This window comes from Struthio camelus, chromosome 13 (genome assembly GCF_040807025.1).
Source record: "Struthio camelus isolate bStrCam1 chromosome 13, bStrCam1.hap1, whole genome shotgun sequence".
In the NCBI taxonomy this organism is placed as follows: domain Eukaryota; kingdom Metazoa; phylum Chordata; class Aves; order Struthioniformes; family Struthionidae; genus Struthio; species Struthio camelus.
Window position 1 is genome coordinate 7,866,982 of NC_090954.1, and position 18,008 is coordinate 7,884,989.

General features: G+C 52.0%; 1 protein-coding gene across 1 annotated transcript in view; it reads right to left on the reverse strand.

Moving 5' to 3' along the window:
- Positions 1-15,341, reverse strand: part of ADRB2 (adrenoceptor beta 2) — a 38,850-nt gene extending 23,509 nt beyond the window's left edge. The window contains exon 1 of the mRNA XM_009672471.2: positions 14,138-15,341. Within this exon, the coding sequence (XP_009670766.2) occupies positions 14,138-15,314 (1,177 nt within the window). The 5' untranslated portion in view covers positions 15,315-15,341. The remainder of the gene's footprint in view (positions 1-14,137) is intronic.
- Between the last annotated feature and the right edge of the window lie 2,667 nt (positions 15,342-18,008).

The window sequence follows — 18,008 nt, forward strand, 5'->3', positions numbered from 1 at the left end:
GGGTTGGGTTTGATTCTGCTTCCTGAGAGTGGCAGGTCCGCCAGCACAGTCTGACTGATGGGGCCTGACCCCAAGCCGAGGGAGCAGAAGGAAGTCTTGGAGAAGCCTAAGGCAGCTCAGGATGGAGGAGAGGAGGGGATGAAAGATTTCCCTTCCTGCGAGCTGCGATGGCAGGAAGGGAAGGGCTGGTGGGCACATTGGAGGGTCACGCACAGGGGATGCCAGAGATGCAGGCACTGTGCAATAGGAGTGTAAGACAGACACGGGCACAAATGCACAAAGAGAAGAAAGCAGCTGGCAGACATGGCAGGGGCAGGGACAGTCCTCAGCACTGGCACCATGGCTTAGCTTTCTAACTGGCAGAATCCTGCTGGCTGCAGGGCAGAGCAGAGAGCATAGAGAAACAGTCCCGGGTTTGCACCTCACTGCCACTCCCAAGGAGACACAAGGTGTCCCTGTGTAAGGCAGTGCTTACACAGGAAAATTTAATGCCAGGTTTGTTTATTTAAGGCCAAACCATAGGATTCTGTGCTGTTTGTGAGCTGTAGCCATTGTGGTGATCCACATGACCCCATTGCAGATAAAATGACAGTGAGGTCCTGAATACATCGGCACCGCTATTTGGCTTGTACAGTCAACTTCCTCTCTCTCTACCACACACACAGAGCTTGTCCCCAGTACTCTAGCAGGGTTATGTAGCCCAGGGTCAGCTTTAGGCTACCTCAGGCCAGTTTGACTGTAATTGCATTTGGACTGGCTGGAAGGGGAGATGGGAGAGGGAAACGTCAGAAGCAGGACAGCAGTATGCAACACAGAGCAGGAACACGTCTTGCAACAACTCTAGTTCTGGCTCAGGGGATAGAGACTGACTTGGCTCAGCTCAGCTCTAGGGGAACCTCTCCTCCTTTGACTACACCATCACTGTCACCTTTTCTCTGCCCTGGGCTGGGCTGAGAGTGCAGCTGGCCCCTGCCTGTTCCCAGCACTGTTCTGGGTTAGCTCACATCCCTGGGTTCCCCCAGGTTCATTTCCGCTTCTCGGTTTCATTCAAAAGCGAGATACAGAATCTCCTGATTCTGCAGGAGGAACTGGAAGGAGGAACATTACAGCCAAGCACATCCCTGTTCTTACTCCACTCCCACTGTGAGGGGGATATTACCGTGACGCTGGGCTGCTCTACAGCGCCTTGTAAATCGAGACGCCTGTGACATGTGGATCCCTCATATTTCCTACACCAAAGGGCCCTGCACTACCAGGAATCACTAAGGACAGTAACAGTCCAACTGTTTCTGGAGCATCTCAGGTTTGCAGTAGCAGTTTCCTCCCCTAAGTAAATCCCTGGCTTTTCTTCCCACTCCAGCAGTGTGAAGGAGCCATAAAGCTCCTGTAATGAGCCTGCTGAAAGTTTTGGCCAGCAGGGGAGAATACCTGAGCAGCATAGCGCTGGTATAGCATGCTCTGAGCCTTCTCCAGTGTCAGGCTAGGTTGGAGCATGACTAGGGAATGGATTTATATTGCTGTCTTGTGATCAGAGTGAAAAGGTGACAGATGGACACCCAGAGCCAGGATTTGCTGGATTTTTACCCATCATGAGGATCAATTGTCTCTTTGGCATTCCTCTCTACTGGAAACTCCCTCCATATACCTTCAATAGACCTGAATGCTGCATCCCAGCTGATTTACTCAGTAGTCCATAGAACAGTGCAGAGTCTTGTCCCCCTACTAGTGTAATTTGAATACCTAATTTTGAGCACTTAAATCCTTACTTGCAGTTTGAGGATACAGTCAGCTCAGTTTTCTTGCATACCATTCTTGCTGGCTTGCAATCAGCCAGATCTGTCTGAGTGTTTCTCATCCCCAGGAGAAACTAACCCTTTCGTGAGGCAGCAAAAACAGGAAGGTAAATTTTGCTAAACATCCTGCCTTCTCTCTGACATTATCGGCTGAGATGTCACTTGAACAACACTTTGCTTTACCTCTCACTAGCCTTCTTTTGAATGGGGTGTTTGTTCTGCCCTGGGTGGAAAAATTTCAGCTCATTTGTTGATGGCTCCCTTGCACAGTCCCACTGCACAGCGACTTGCTTCAGCCAGGCGAGATCTGAAGCTACCTGGCACGGTGCGCTCTCATTGCACTCATTGCTTGGATGATTCAGGTTTAAACATAGCCCTACTGCCCTGTGCCAAGACCCTGTCCCCACCTCCTGCCTGCTCCTCCATTCCCTGCTCAGATCATTTTCCCGAGGTGCTTGCTTGCTGGGCCAGGGCTCAGTGCTACAATAAAAGAGCACTAATTCTGCCAGACAGGAGGGAAGATAAATGATTTGAGATGAAAATATTTGATGCCAGTTACGGGCAAAACCAGTAGGTTTCAGTGTGATTGGGATTGTTTTTCCCTTCCTCATCCTGAAACTGGAACCCCTCTGCAGGAGGTGACATGGCACGGGGCGAAGGAGATGATTGACTTTAAAAATAAAACAACACTCACTTTCTCTGCTCTGGGAGCATAAATTAGGCCTGGCCACTTGCCTTACACAGCTCCACCAACACTGGGAACAAACTGCACAGGCATTGCTTCTTTGGCAATGAGACCATCCTCTCCCACCCCAAGGCTCACAGTTCCTCAGTATTTCTGTATCACTGAGAAACTGTCCCCTTTCCCTTCTGTACTGCCTTCTTCCTCCTGCCAGGTCTGCTAAATCAAAAGAATTAGAGCTGAAGACAGACAAGAAAGAAATAATAACGTAGGAGGGAAAAGGTAATAGGCTGCCTGCGCTAAAATGCAGATCCATGCTGTCCTGTTATTTCCCTGCTCTGTTTCTTCTCCTTCTGCAATTCCTTTACAGCTTCTCCCTCCTCTTCCCACGTGGGATTCGGCCTCTTGCTTTCCACTTTAAGACTCCTGCTAGTGCTTGAGTTATTTTCTCTCCCAGGGCTCATTCCTCCCTTTCCATTCTTTTTTTCATCACCTTTTTACACTCCCTTGGAGCTATATCTCATGTTGCCTCTGTTCTTCAGCTGCCTCCATCTGTCCCTCCAAACATTCTCCTTAAAGTCCTTCTCTCTCTCTGTTTCTTTTTGCCAGTCTGTACCGTGTTCATGAATCTTTCGGCAGAGCTGACGAAAGCCCCTTATAGACACAGACCCTCAGTGGGCTGGAGCTGTAGAAACCTATGCTAAAAAGCTGGCCCTGTCCAAATAGATTTTTTATTATTATTCCTCTCCCGAGATTTTCAGTGTTAAAGGAAATTTTTAGGAAGAGGAAGAAAACATCCCTGAAATCATTCCGATTCTGACATAAGCCTTTGGCTTTGCACATCATTTTGTACAGGAAAGCCCCCAAAGCTTTGCCATCTAACTGCAGCAAGCAGCACTGAAATCCTGTGTGCCCAGCACACTGAGCCAGTCCAGCCTGAGAGCACCTCAGCAGATATAATGAAGACACGACCACTTGGGCTTCCTGCAAGCGCTGGGGGCATGGCAGGGTGATAGGGAGGCACATCTGAGCTTGGCGAGCCCACTGTACCTCTGCCCAGTGCTTCCGAGGAGCCCCAAGCTTCTTTTCAGATCAAAAAGCCTTTCCCCTCTCTGACCTGTTTCTGTCTCTGTGGTCCAACACGCAAGAGTTACACCTCAAAATCACCCCCGCCGTCTGCCCTGGCCCAGCTGCCACCAGCTCTCGCTCAGAGGCTAATTGTGCTGCAGCTCTGTACCCCGACCTTTCCTTCCTGCGCATGGTACACGCTCACCGCCTCCGCTCACGTGATTCTCACCCACCGTCATGCGCAGGACAGCTCAGCTGAAGTCACCTAGCACACTATCCCCTCTCCCCTTCCTCCTCTTTCCAGTGCCAGCCCAGAGCCAGAGGCAGTTGGGGTGTCATCTCCTCCTGCGCTGCAGAGAGCTGCCAGCAACTGTTCCCCACGGTGTGCTTGCAAACATCAGCTGGGCACTTGCAAAGGAGGGGTTGGGACTGCAGGAGGAGCAGGAAGGGCATGATGGAAAAGCATTGCTGGTGGACTGGTAGGGCCTCGTAGACCAAATTCACCTGGGAGATCATGCTAAAACCCAGCCTAGAGAGTCAACATCTCTGCCTATCAAACTGGTGGGGCATTACTAGGGTGTTTCTCATGCAAGCATGAGGGAACGGTTTCCTCTTTCTCTTCTTCTTTAGCTACAAAATGGTTTGTATAGCCCTTTATACTCAGTAGCTCAGCACTCAAGGTTTTTAGCCTAACTTGCCTATATATAAAGAAGTTCCACATTCAGCCAGACTCATGTTAAAGCAGAACATCACAGTAGTATCTGGGTTATAATGAGATGTTGCAATAACCTGCAGTCCTGACTGCTATGGATTTATCTCAGCATTGCTCTGCTGTGCTGGGCTGGGAGCTCTGCAGACACTCTTCCTCTCTGAAACCACTAACAATGTCTTGTGACACTGATGTGACACGGACCTAGCTGAGGGAGCTGTGTCCCAGGCAGAGGGCTAGAGGAGAGGGCATGATAGTCTATGCCCAATCCCACCTATTCCCAAGCAGGACAGCCAGGTGAGGTGAAAGGGAAGCAGTAAGTGAACCACAAAAGAGAAAATGCTTGAAGCATTTCCTCTGTGAACTAGGGATCCCGCTGTGATCACTAGGCTCACCCTGTGATCTAGGTAGCTCCTCCTCCCCGCTCTCTGGCACATAGATATATTGAGATTTCCACTGTCTCTGCTACATGCAGAAACATTTCCTTTTTCTGCTAAATGTGTATCTCACTGAGCAATTTGCTTTTAAGGTCACGCTTAAAGCAACTTATCTAGGGTTTCTACTACAGTTTCTCATGGGCAAAATTGCCACTTATTTCCAGACATGAGTCCAATAAAACAGGATGGGAGCCTTAAACTTATTTTGCACTGGTTTTGAAGGCTTTTTCAAGGCTGCCCTGACTAACTAATTTGCTGTCCACACATCACAGTCCCTCAGAAGCAAATGGGACCTCCATCCAAAAGCCACCAAGCAGTTGAATGTCCCGGCAGGCACCTATGCAGTAGCACACTGTTCATGGTAGACACCATTTGCACTGATGCCAGTGGGCTTGAGAGGCAGGACCAACGGTACGGCTCTGGCAGCGACGAGCAATGTTTTCAGCAGTGTGGCTCTTGCTTGGGCTGATCGTTGCAAACTAAAGCCGAGGGCTGCCGCCACCCAGGGATGAACAAAGCCTTTCCTTTAGCCACAGAGAGACAAGATTAAGGAGGGATTTTCACACTCGCACACACTTAAGAAGAGAAAATATTTATATGAGGGAGAAAGGACTTGGCAGCGGTTTCCCCGAGGCCCTGTTTGCTGTCATGCATTTCTCAGAACTGGGTTCAGGCTGTGGAGTTCAGTGGCGGAGTCGGACTCCCCCGGAGCTGTCAAGGTGGTGGTGTCTGTGGGACACTGAGTTCAGAGGCTGGTAACAGTTCCTCTCTCAGTTGTTCCTGTTGCCTAGGCCTGCAATGAAATCATGTCTGAGAGACTGCAGGTAGCTCTGGCAGCGACCACTGAGATTTCATAATGTCATTCCTTTGGCACCACTGGACGATCAAAGCCATGTGGGGCTTCATCCCATCACCAAAGGTGCGGGGAAACAGGGTCTGGGCTATAAGCAACTCTTAGGACCAAGCACTTTTCCACAAGGTGGGATGTGACGAGAAAGGTTCTCCAGGACGAACATCCCATTTTAAAGGGGTTGGGGTAAGCTGGACGGCAGCTCAGGCTCCACGCAGAGATGCTGAAGGAATGACTGATTCCCACTTCAGGACACATGCAGTCAACAACAGCTCATACTTCTAGCTGGAGCTCTCTATCCCTTGAAAGCACACAGTTATAAAACCAAAAATGATTATAATTTGGGCATTTGCCGTGTTTTGGAAGTGCGTGGTTTAATCCCTCCCTGTCTAAGCTGCATGACAGCTCCCCACTGTTGTTTCTGGAAAAGAGAAGCCTTGAAACGTGCAAGGCACACGCTGGCCTTTGCTGCCAGCGCTTTCATCATGGTCCAAAGTGACATAAAGAATGCAAAATACTTGTCATTGCAACACGCTGGGCTGGGATCCTGGTTTACGTTAACCATGTTCTTTCTTCGCTACCACCTGAAGCAGTGAAGGCACCAGGACAACACGGCTGGGCAGCAGAGGGACAGGCCAGGGGAATAACATACTTTTCCAAAGACCCCCAGAAGCTTTTCCAGTCCTAATTAGGAGATAAACCAACCTGGGACAGTCAGAAAAGACCTGTGCTACTGTCACCTCCCGCTCCTGTGATGCGGTTCAGACCCAGGCTCTCAACCAGCACAGCTCTGGAAGCTCAGGGCACTTTGTTTGCACCATGCTCAGCTAGGACAAGAGAGGCAAGGCAAAGGCTGTCGGTTGTGGGTGAGCGAGGGAGGGAGAAGTGCGCAACACCTTGCTCAGACAGGTGATGGGGAACAGTGCTGCTGCCACTCCAACACAGGGACCTTGCTTCTGGGCCGCAGCAGAGGAGTGACTGCATCGGCCTTTACAGACAAGTTGCTGACACGTTTTCCCGTGTTTCATGTTCCCCAACCAGATGGTCTCAGCACTGGACATCTGTGTTTCTCCTGAGACCTGGGAGAACCTTGGCACTGGAGACCAGCAACAAAGGACTAAAAATCCCAGCTATAAGTGAGACAGTGCTTCTTCAGCTCTGTCCTACTGCACAAGGGCAGGAGCCATTCAAGCCTGTGACTGTTTGAAGCCCAAACAGCCAGAAGAGCAGGTGGGCTTTTAAAAGCCACTCTGCCTGCAGGCTCTGATGCAAGAGGTGCAAACCAGAGCAGCCCTTTTAAAGAGAGGTGCTAAACATCTGCAACTTCCTCGTTTCTTCTAGGCAAGGAGGACTCATAACTTTGCATCAACTCATGAAATTCTCCCTGCGACGCAAGAGGGCTTTGTGTGCCTCCCTGCTAACACCAGGCTACTTGGGGTGGGTTTTTTTAAATGACCTCTGAAGAATTCATGGGGAGAGTCTTGAAGCATTTGTGGGAAATCCAGCAAAACAACTTTAAGCAAGGACACTTGACTACAAGCATACCATAAATACTCTTTATTTAAACACAATGTCAATCAATAGGACCTGCAATAAATACTCAAACTTTTGAACGTACATGTCTTCATCTATGTATCTGTCTAGCACAACAAAACACCTTTACATTTCCTTGTTTATATACAGATCTATATATCACTATATATAGATAATGGAGATATATACACACATATACATACATATATCTAAATATATATGCACTTGTGCAAAAATGACCTTACCAAGGACAGTAAACAAGTAAATATTTCCCAATCCACTCTCACTGGCACTGGCAATATTGCACTGAAATTCATTTGTATGCTCCTGCCATTGAGAAGGTGAGAAAACAGGCAAAAAACTGAAATTGCATGCATAGAGAAGCAGCAAATCCACCTTTTTCATTGAATAGAAAGGTTTGTAAAGGCTCAGTGCCTTCTGAAGTACTGGGCTTGGTTCAGCACCCTTACACACAGCAATTCCAGCAGACACCCACTGCAAAGCCCAGGTGAATAAGGGTTGTGTCCAGCTCTTACAAACAGATCTTGCAACACTTAACCAGGAGAGATAACCTCCTTCTGAGATCTGTGTAAACTCGTTTCCAGCATGCACAGCTCTTTCTAGACCCAGGCTGTGGTACTAAGACCCCGGGGAACCGTCTGTGTTCCCAGACAAGCTGGTTGTACTTTGTTCTGCTGCAGGCAAACATGAGTTTCAGTCCTTCATCTGAAGGACTGCCTGTGCACCCAGCAGCAGCTCGGGCCCTGGAAGAACACTTGTACGGCATCTCTCAAGAGGCAGCACTAGGCAAAATATTTGCTGCCCTAGTCCGTAATACCACAGAAAGCACTTGCGGGTTCCCTTGGGTGCCCAGCGTAACTGGCCACTCCGGAGGAATGTCTGTGATGAGAACAGGGTATAACTACCCCAGCTGCCAAATGACTGTGGCCTCATAGCCTGGGATGTGTGTTCTTTGCAAAATATTCGCTCTGCCTCCAAGAGGAAAGGTTAGGGCTAATGCTCGCTTTCCAAACAGCTCCAATAAAAAATAACAAGGAGAAGAAACACTCAGGCTGTTGGGTTCAAGTCTCAGAAACAGATAGGTTTTCACATCGAAAAAGACTGCTGCACAGGGACGAGATGCCAAACAATAGCTGCAGTCCTACTCGGGGACCTGATAAACCACATATAAGTGTCGAAAACAACAAGGAAAGGAATCTTAACCCTTATAAAACACTAGTCTCAGGGAGCCAGGGGTCATGCCATCTCTTTGCCGAGAGCAACATCTCATGCCAAGGTGGCTTTTCAAAAGCGCCCTTGCTCATCTAAATTTACAGAAGCACCCTGGGTACTGCGCACATTGCAAACCCAAAGCACAGGCCCTGATCCAGCTCTTCCTAGTTAGCGAGAGATGCGGGCCAGCCAAGGTACGAGGTGCTGCTGCAGGTCTGGATGCCTCTGCAAAGATGAGTGGGGAGGGGAAAGACTGGGATGACATGGGTGAGCACCCAGCAGGCAACTTCCCCTGAGTCCCGCTTCCCCGTCCGTACAGCCAAGGGGCGCAGCCACTCACTGCCGCAGTCAGCCAGGAAGCCTTTGCTTCCCTGGTGTTTTTAAGAGGATGGCACTTTCTATCTGCTGACAGAGAGCAGAGAAGGGACATGCAAGCCAGGACAGCCTCCCTCTAGCCGGAGGAATGAATGTGCTCATTAAACTCATCTCCTTGGGAAATGGATTCATCATGCCAGCGAAAAGAAACACTGAGAGGCGGAGGAATGGCAAAGAGATGGGGGGGGGGGTGAAAGTCTTTCCCTTAGCCACTATGGGTGTTTTGGGCTCCTGGCAGCAGGAGCATTGTAATACCAGAAGGGCAGGAGACGCTGGGAGAGAGATGACAGCCTGCTGTTTACTCCTAGCCAGCCCTGTCAGTACCCTCCCTGCACAGCAAAAACATGTCCCTTATAGTAAATAAATACATAAATAAGCCCTTTGAGAAACACAGTGGCCATGACGTGGGAGAGCTGAAGAGCACGTTGTGTGCTCGCTCACACATCTGCTCTCTCTCCGGAGAAGCAGGGCTCTCCTTTCTTCACTGCAAAGCTCTGGCCTGTTTTCAAACGCTTGGGAGGATTTGCTAACTTAGTTCTCTTCGTTCCCTCTCTGCTGCACCCCACCATCTCCACAGCCACCTTAAACCGGGGTCCCACATGCACCTGGCGCAAAGGTGTTGCTGAGGCTGCAAGGTCTGGACGCGACCCCGCAGGCGAGGCTGGGACACGCCTGGCAGTCGCAGCCCCCTCGCAGCCCAGCTCCACGTGTCCACCTTGGCATCCTGCAGCAACGGGATGTGCACGGCTTGCCACTGCTGTGCATTAATAGCTGCCCAGAGCAACCAGCCATTTGTAGACTTCCGCAATTCATTACTCCGGCATAAACGCTCCCACATTAACCACATACGGGGACTAAGAAAACCTGAGCCGGGTTGGAAATGGAATCAGGTGACCAGCACAGACAAAAACCTTACCTCCCATGTTGGCCATAAGCAGGCTCAGAAGGACTTCAGCAAGGGGAAAAGGTCACATCTAAGCCTGAACTCAAACCTTGCTGGATATAAGGCTCTTCGCAAATTGTTCATCCTAAAAAGAGGCTTGAGTCAAGCTCCCAGGTGAGGCTCTGCATCCAGTCTGCTTCCACTGCATTAATTCCCCCAGCCATTTCCATAGCTCCCCAGTACTGGAGCAAGTGTCAGGTTTTATTTCAAGGCCTGGGCTTCCCAGAGAGCAAAAGCTCTCCAGGAATGCCTCCCAAGAAGCATAGGACTCAGCAGCTCTTGACACTGTGCTTGTTTTGGAGGACGAAGCAAAGACAACTCCTCATGTGGAAACTACAGCTGCCAGAACTACAGCAAGACCCACAGAGAGGACAATGTTTTGTAACAACACGAAAGCTGCATTTGTGGCACTGATCTTGACTAAAACATTAAAAACAATAACAATCTCTGTTTGGCCAAAGTGGCTAAGAGCAATACATGTCCTGCCACGCAAAGCTGCAGTTAGCTGTATGCACCCTTACCCAAGGGGTCAACAGTAACCCACTTAGGCTCCACGTGGCTTCATCCCCTCTGTGCAGCGGGCTAAGGTACAAGCCAGCAGCACAGAACATAGCCCAGTCCGTTTGCAATAAGAATTTTTGGCATTTCATCACCGTGACTTTCCTTAAGTGAAGTCACTGCTGTATGTTTTATTAGAGGTATTTAAACTGAGGCAATTCTCTGCTAGTGTAAAATCCTAACTACCCTAACATCACTTTAACCAGCTACGGTTCTGACTTAAATGTTCCACTTTTGAATGCCTAGCATAAATAAAATTATCTTTTCATTATAAAACCATTTAAAAGGCCAAAGGATTCCTTTATACAACTTTTCTTTTTCAACCATGGAGCAGGGGAGGTTTGCCAGGTGTGGCTGGGTTGGTATCACAGTGTTTTTGTGGTTTTATCTGAGATGTTTCAAAGGGCAGTCACCACATTTCACAAGATCAAACCCAAAAGAAGCTTTGCCCCAATGATTGCTGGATTTCAGGAGTTACTTGCTGACCACCTCATCCAGTTCCAGCTGCCTTCAGAACTCAGCAGTTTGTATTTCACCAATTTTACTCAGGTTGTCTGAGAGGAAAGAAATCAGTTCTTCAGCAAACTGCACTGCAAGCCTAAGGTTTCTTAACACTGTCACTGCGCACTGCACTGTGTAGGTCAACTGCCCAGTGTAAACAGCTGAACGTACCCTGTCCTTTCCACATTTTCAGGCTTTGGATACTGCCGTGGTTCTGAAATAAGCCACTTATTCACCTCTCAGCTTTGGCTACATACAGCAGCAACATCTGAAGTGTTACTATAGCCAGCCAAACACAGAGAGTAATTATTTAGACAATCAAGTCCTGGTCCACAACACGTGCTACTGAAATGCAAGCAATTATTAATAATAGCAAAAATGCACACAGTAACTGAAATGCGGACAGTAGGTTTCTGTGTGCTGGCAGCCTGCTCCTGCTCCAAAGTTGGTGGAAGTTTGGCTGCTGACCCCAGGGAAGGCAGGCTTATTCCCAGGCAGGAGTCGGCTATCGCCCTCAGACGTTTCTTCCCTCTGTGCTCTTAGTAACACTAACCTACCTAGCCTATTGCAAAATATTGCAAGAGCCTGGCAAGATTAACAAGGCAGAAGAAGAAATCAATCGCTACAACCAAGAGGTTAATTTTCACTTCCCCCTGAGTGCTACATAATAATAATGGACCTGCACTAATCTAAAGTGCATCTCTAACAGCGCGTGTTTACCTGCGTTTACTATACAACGCACCGACCTCCTGCATTTAAATCCTTGTACAGTATGAAGCAAACAGCACTCAATTCTGCAGGTTCCTGGGCCTGCGTTGGGTTTTCCCCATCTAGGACAGCCTGTTAACGTTTATCTGAGGAGCAAATGTTTTTGCCGACCTGGGACCTTCTCCTTGCAGCAATCACATATCACGTCATGTCATCACACCCCTCCTTTGCTTAAGTGGCTCAGACAGTAATTTAAGAGCTAACTCAAAGGCATTCAGGTGCACCCGGGGGCTGCTGACATCTCAACTGAGGCAGCGGGTGAGGGTGCAGACGGGCGCCAGCATCCGACACTCGAGTCAGAGCTGACAGCTAGACGCAGGAGGGAAGAGCTTTCTCAGGCACATTCCCTGTCTCTGCCTGTAGTCCTGATCTGGAAAGACTGCAAGAGGAGCTGAGCCAGCACTTGTCACAGGACTAGAAAAGGACTGAGCTCTTGCAGCTATTTCTCTGTCTCAGCACCCTTTCCAAGCAGAATCGGGACCACTCTAGGGAAGAAAAAAAGGAGCACCAGGAGTTTCCATTCCCCTTTCCCATAAAAGCCAGGTGGGGCTTGGCAGTTCAGAGCTTCGAAAGCTCAAGGCAGAGTTTGTCTCTGCCTTGCAACTTGTAGCAGCTGTGGCAGAGACCAGCAGGTCTCACCGCTCGCACTGTCTTTACAGGGATGATTCCCCTCCAATGCTCCCGAGGCTACCTGTTTCGGGTACCAGCACTCGGGGTAGGTCCTTCTCAGAGCAGTCCATAGATCCACAGTCACACAGGGACTGCAAAGAGCTGCCAGCAGACAGACCAGCTCTGCTCCCCTTCACTCCCAGCTTCTGATCTCCCTGACTGGTGCAAGCCACTTCCCCGCACTGTTGCCCCAAGCCCCCTCTGCTACCTGCAGCAGTGGGGACCAGCGTCCGAGGACATGGCTCAGAGGGGGCTTGGCTCGGCCGGGGTCTTGGCACAGGGACGCCTGCAACGCCAGCCAGTCGCCCCAGTGCCTTCACATTCCCCCCTCCGCACTCCTGCTCTGCCAGGGACCCACTGACCGCCACGCACCAGGGACCCATCACAGCGCGTCGCCAGTGTCAGAAAAGCGACGGCAGCGCAGGGCAGGTGCTTGAATTCTCTGGGGAGGAGGCGAGAGCCCATGAAGGTGATGCCAAGCATCCTTCCACGGGGCACCACAGCCCCACGGCCAGGTGACAGCTCCTGCGAGCCCATTTCTCCCCTGCATCTCCCCGTTTCTGAAAAGACACAGCGCTTCTACATCCTCCCAGCCCTTGCGTTCACCCTTTCAAACAGCAGCTGAGGGGGAAGGCAACGGGGACACTTTTATTTTCCCAGCCCGACTGCCGGTTTCCTCCAACCAGGGACTTTCTGAGAATAACTGGGCAGCAGTGCAGGCGCCCTTTGCCGTCCCCGCTCGTCCAGCCCGCACCTGCCTGCCCGTGTCTGCGGATTAGCTTCCCCTCTGACAGCCCGGGGAACTCGCAGCCAAGTTTTGTAACCCGGGAACAAAATGCAAAGCCTGCCGCAAGGAGGGGGAAAAAAAAGCCCTTCACAAACAAACAAACCGGGGCTAGAGCTGTGCCCCTCCGAGTGTCAGTCCTCTTTGAAACAAAATAAAAAATCCCCTCCCCTCCCGCCTCCTCGGGTTCCCTGTCACTTGGGACCTGAAGTTAAAGGAATTCAACAGTTTAAAGGTTGGAGGAAGCTTTGGCCAGAGTTTGAACAAAAGGATGGTCCGTGATTTTAGCAGCATTTCACCCAACTTTCCAGTACCATGTTCCTGAGTCCCACCGTCACAGTCTCACATTCTGGGCAAATAGTCCATTTATTTCTATTCTTATTTCAGATGAACGTCCTACAGCACTTGGCAAAAAGCATTCGTTGTTTCTGGGCGTTGTTTAAACTGTCCCAGTGAGAGCAATAGCTGCAGATCTGACATGGCCTTTCCGAGCCGTGCTCAGACCATGCAGCCCTGGTCCTAGCATCCCTTTTAGGAGCTTGTTCATAGGGTGGCATCTCTGCACAGTTTCCTGGGCTGGACAACAGAGGCTACTGCCCAAGGCTGCATAACTGGCCGAGGAGGGGTCCTACGGGCCACCAGTCTGCTGGGAGGCTTGGTTGTGACAAAGGAACTGGGAAGACTTTAAGGTAGGCAACATCACCTGGGGTTTGCCATGAAGTGCAATCACTGGGGTGGGCAGAGGGCACCCGCAGCCGGCAGGAGCCTCCCCACAGGCAGGGGCTCCTGTCCGCCCTGCAGAGGGTTTCCTGCACCAGCAGCCTGGTTATTAACACTAAGTCCATGAGGTAGTTCAACAGCCACCACAGTCAAGAAGTTCCTCCTGGGTTGAGCTTTCTGCACAGCCTTAAAACCTCCCCACTCAACGAATGAAGATTGCGCCTCTACACAAGTATGTGCTACAGTACTTCTGACACTCTGCAAACAACTAGCCCGCCCGACCATTCCCAGAGCAACCTTCCACCTGTTCGCACAAGGTTTGCTGAGTTTTAGATTTCTTGCAGCCACCAGATTTTAGATACATTTTAAAAGTGGATCATTATTTTTCTTGGGGGGGGGGTTGTTTTTCCTTAGAGACAGAGAGGGAGAGAGAGAGAGAAAGGCTCATTTTTGTAACCAAGGTGTGCCACACCAGAGCCCATCACGTCTCAAAGCTACCCACTAGGCACAGTACCTTTGCAGTGCAAAAAGTCCTCTGGGTTAGGGAAGGAGCCTTCTTCACAGAGCAACTCACAGGTTTTATCCGATGCCAGGGGATAGCTGTTCTCCTCCTCATTGTAGTCACTCCTGCCGTTGCTGTTGGAGTACCCATTGGCATACATCTTCAGGGCAGACCTGCGGAGGCACAGGAGCTCCTGGAAGGCATACCTGAAGTCCGGGCTCCGGCAGTAGATCAAAGGGTTGAAGGCAGAATTGACATAGCCCAGCCAGTTCAAGAGAATGTACACGTACTTGGGTATGATGTCGTCCTGGATGACGTGCACAATGTTGACGATAAAGAAGGGCAGCCAACACAGTGTGAAGGTGCCCATGATGATGCCCAGGGTCTTGAGGGCCTTGTGCTCCTTCAAGTAGAACTTGGAGGAACGGCGGTGCCCAGTTCGCCCGTTCTGCTCCTGCTCCTTGTTCTGGATGTGAAACCTCCCCTCGCTCTTGTCTATCTTCTGCAGCTGCTTCTTGGCCACCAGGAAGACCCTGGCATACACGAAGACCATGACCACGAGTGGCAGGTAGAAAGAGATGATGGAGGAGGCAATGGCGTAAGCCTGGTTGGTGAAGAAGTCGCAGCATGTGTCCTCCTTGTAGCACAGAATGGCTTCCTCACGCTCTGCCCGGTACCAATGCATCTGGATGGGCAAGAAGGAGGTGAGGGCAGAGACTACCCACACCACCAGGATGACCACGCGTGCCTTGCTCTTGGTCAGCAGGCTCTGGTACTTGAAGGGAGAGGTGATGGCGAAGTACCGGTCCACGGCGATGACACAGAGGGTCTCGATGCTGGCTGTGACACAGAGCACATCCAGAGAAGTCCAGAACTCACACCAGAAGTTCCCGAAATTCCACATCTCCATGATGATGTGGCTGGCCCCGAAGGGCACCACGGCCAGACCCATCACCAGGTCGGCGCAGGCCAGCGAGGTGATGAAGTAGTTAGTGACGGTCTGCAGGCGCTGGAACCGGGCGATGGCGGTGATCACCAGCACGTTGCCGAAGACGATGGCCAGCACGATCACGGACATGAGGATCCCCATGCCCACCATCCACACGTCCCGCGACAGCGTGGGGTCGGCGGCGGCGCTCTGGTTGGCGCTGGCGTTGCCGCCGGGCAGCGCGGCGCCCACCGCCCCCATGGCCCCCCGCGCCGCCGCCCGCGGGGCTCGGCGAGGCGCCCGCGCCTAGGGCTGCGTCGCGGCGGCGCTGCGCCGGGCGCCGCGCATACGGCGCGGCAGGTGCGGGCGGGCTGGACGCGGGCAGGGGCACCGGGCTGCGCGGCTGGGCGCGCTCCGCTCCGCTCCGCTCCGCTCCGCTCTCGCCCGTCCCGTCCCGTCCCGCGGCGGCGCCGCGCCCGGCCCCGACTGCCCCCAGCCCGTTAGGCGCCGCGGAGCTTATAGCAACACCCCGCCGTGACATCAGGACAGCGACAGCCAATGGCGGCGGCCGCCGCGCCTCTTCCCCCCCCCCCCGGCGGTGTCCCCGCGCCCCACGCGCGTCCCCCCTCGGCGGTGTCCCCGCGCCCCACGCACGCTCCCCGCCCCGCAGTGCCCCCGTGCCCCACGCGCGTCCCCGCCCCGCCGTGGCTCGGCGCCCCACGCGCATCTGCACCCCGTGGTGGCCCCGCGACTGAGTGCCATGCCCCAAGGTGTCCCTGCACTCCCACGCACACTCCCCGCCCTGCAGTGGCCCCACGCCCCATGCACATCCCCTACCCGCGGTGTCCCCACAACCAAGCGCTCCCTGCCCCAAAGTGTCCCCGTGCCCCACGCACATTCCTGCCTCATGGTGTCCCCATGACCGAGGGCTCCCCAGCCTGTGGTGTCCCCCCGCCACGCATGCGCCCCCATTCCATGGTGCCCGCACAACTCATGCACTCCCCGCTTTACAGGGTTTTCACACCCCCCTCCCCATGTACACTACCACCCTAAGCATGCCCCTCTGCCCCACGCATCACCCCATCCCATGGTGTCACCTGCCCCACACATGTCCCCCCACTCCATGCATGCTCCCTGGCCTCCAGTGTCCATATGCCCCATGCATGCTCCCCGCCCTACGTTGTTCTCACGCTCCACACGTGCCCCTGACCTGCGGTGTCCCCACACTCCCACACCCCACGCACATCTCTGCCCCACATCATGGTGTCCACGTGCCCCACACATGCTCCCTGCCCTGCGCTGTCCCTGCACCCCATGCACAATCCTGCTCTGCAGTGTCCCTGTGATCCACACGTGCTCCTTGCCCTATGGTGTCCCTGAACCCCTTCCCACATGTGTCCTCAACCCACCACGTTCCATGTGCCCCCATCCCCCACTCACTCCCCACCACAGTATATCTGCTGCTGCTCTCAGAGAGACTTTGTGTCTGGTTGGGTGCTGGGATTTGGACTTTCCTGAGAGCTGGGTGACCCTGGGGAGCGCCTGTCCTCACAGGCAACACTTTGAGACAGGGTGTCACCCACGGTCTCCATCCCTCCCAGCCCCCAGCCCAGCACCATTCCTGCGGGGAGCTGGCCACTCCACAGCCCATGGCTGGGGCAGGCACCTGGAAGCTGGCTGGTGGGACTGTGTACTGGGTGCTCGAGGTGCAGCCCAGCCCCTAAAATTGTGGTGGTGGTTGAGCACACGGAGCGCATCCCCTGACAGGGCCAAGCATGCTGGTCGGGGGCTGGAAGGCCACACAACTGCTGCACACTGCAGTCTGCCACACTACCGCCAGACATGCTGGAGACTATCAGTCACAAGTATTTCCCTCCAAAGCAAACAAATTTGCTAAATAAGGACTAAGGAATCCTGCAAAGTCCCTTTTAACCTAAAGGGAGATAACTCCACCACTTGAGTTTCATTTCTGCCTGTGCAGAAACCATCTGGCCTCGTGCTGCCCCCTTGCAGACATACGTAATGCTTCCTGCAGTGCCCAGGGGTCTGCTGGAGATGATAGTGGAGCCTGAAGGCTGTGATTTGCACAGTAATTAAAATTATCCCATGTCAGAGAAAGGGAGAATACAAAGAGTTGCTTTTGCCCAAATTTACCCACGTGCCTTCTGGCCACCAGCTGTACCAAAAGTAACTGCATCTCAGTGCCTCCTTAGGTACCCCGCATTGTCTTTGTGCCTTCCAGAAGCAGATGTTTACGAGTCACCCCAGGCTTGTGCACATAGGACTGTCCCCCACTGCCACTTCAGGATCCAGAAATGCAAACATTGCCTTTATTAATAACAGGCTTGATGGTGGAGGACTCCTGCCTAACCTTCTTTAGCTATTAAAGGGTGAATAATTTTGGATCTCATTTGAAACACATCAACCATCAGAATTTGACAGGGCTTCAGAATTCTGCCTCATTTTTCTTTCTCACTACAAGGAAATGCAAAAGTGCTAAGTGCAAGGCACGGCTTGCAGAGGGGAGCTGCCTGCAGTTGCTGTTTCTCTTGCCCGTGCCAGCACATGGCAGAAGAGCCAGACACCTTGTCTGGTCTGGCCCTGCAAACCACTAGGTGTCCCATGTCATGCATGGACTGCGTGAGCTAAGCCTAGGGCTATTTATAGAGAAGAGCAGGTTGTACACAGAGGAAGTTTTGTAGTTTAAAACAGAGGGGAAAATGAGGTGACAGCACCAGGAAATAAGATGAAAGGCAGTTTCAGTGGTATGAGATTTCTCTCTAGGCAAGGATCTTTCTAAGTATGAGCTTCCAGTACTGCTTCCATATTCCACTTTGGCATCTGCAAGCTTTGGAGTTTTTAACAAAAAGACACATGAAAAAGAGATCTGCAGGATACCTCTTTCTACTGCAAACATGCCAAGCCTTTGGAAACCAGGGGGATTTGGGTGAGTGG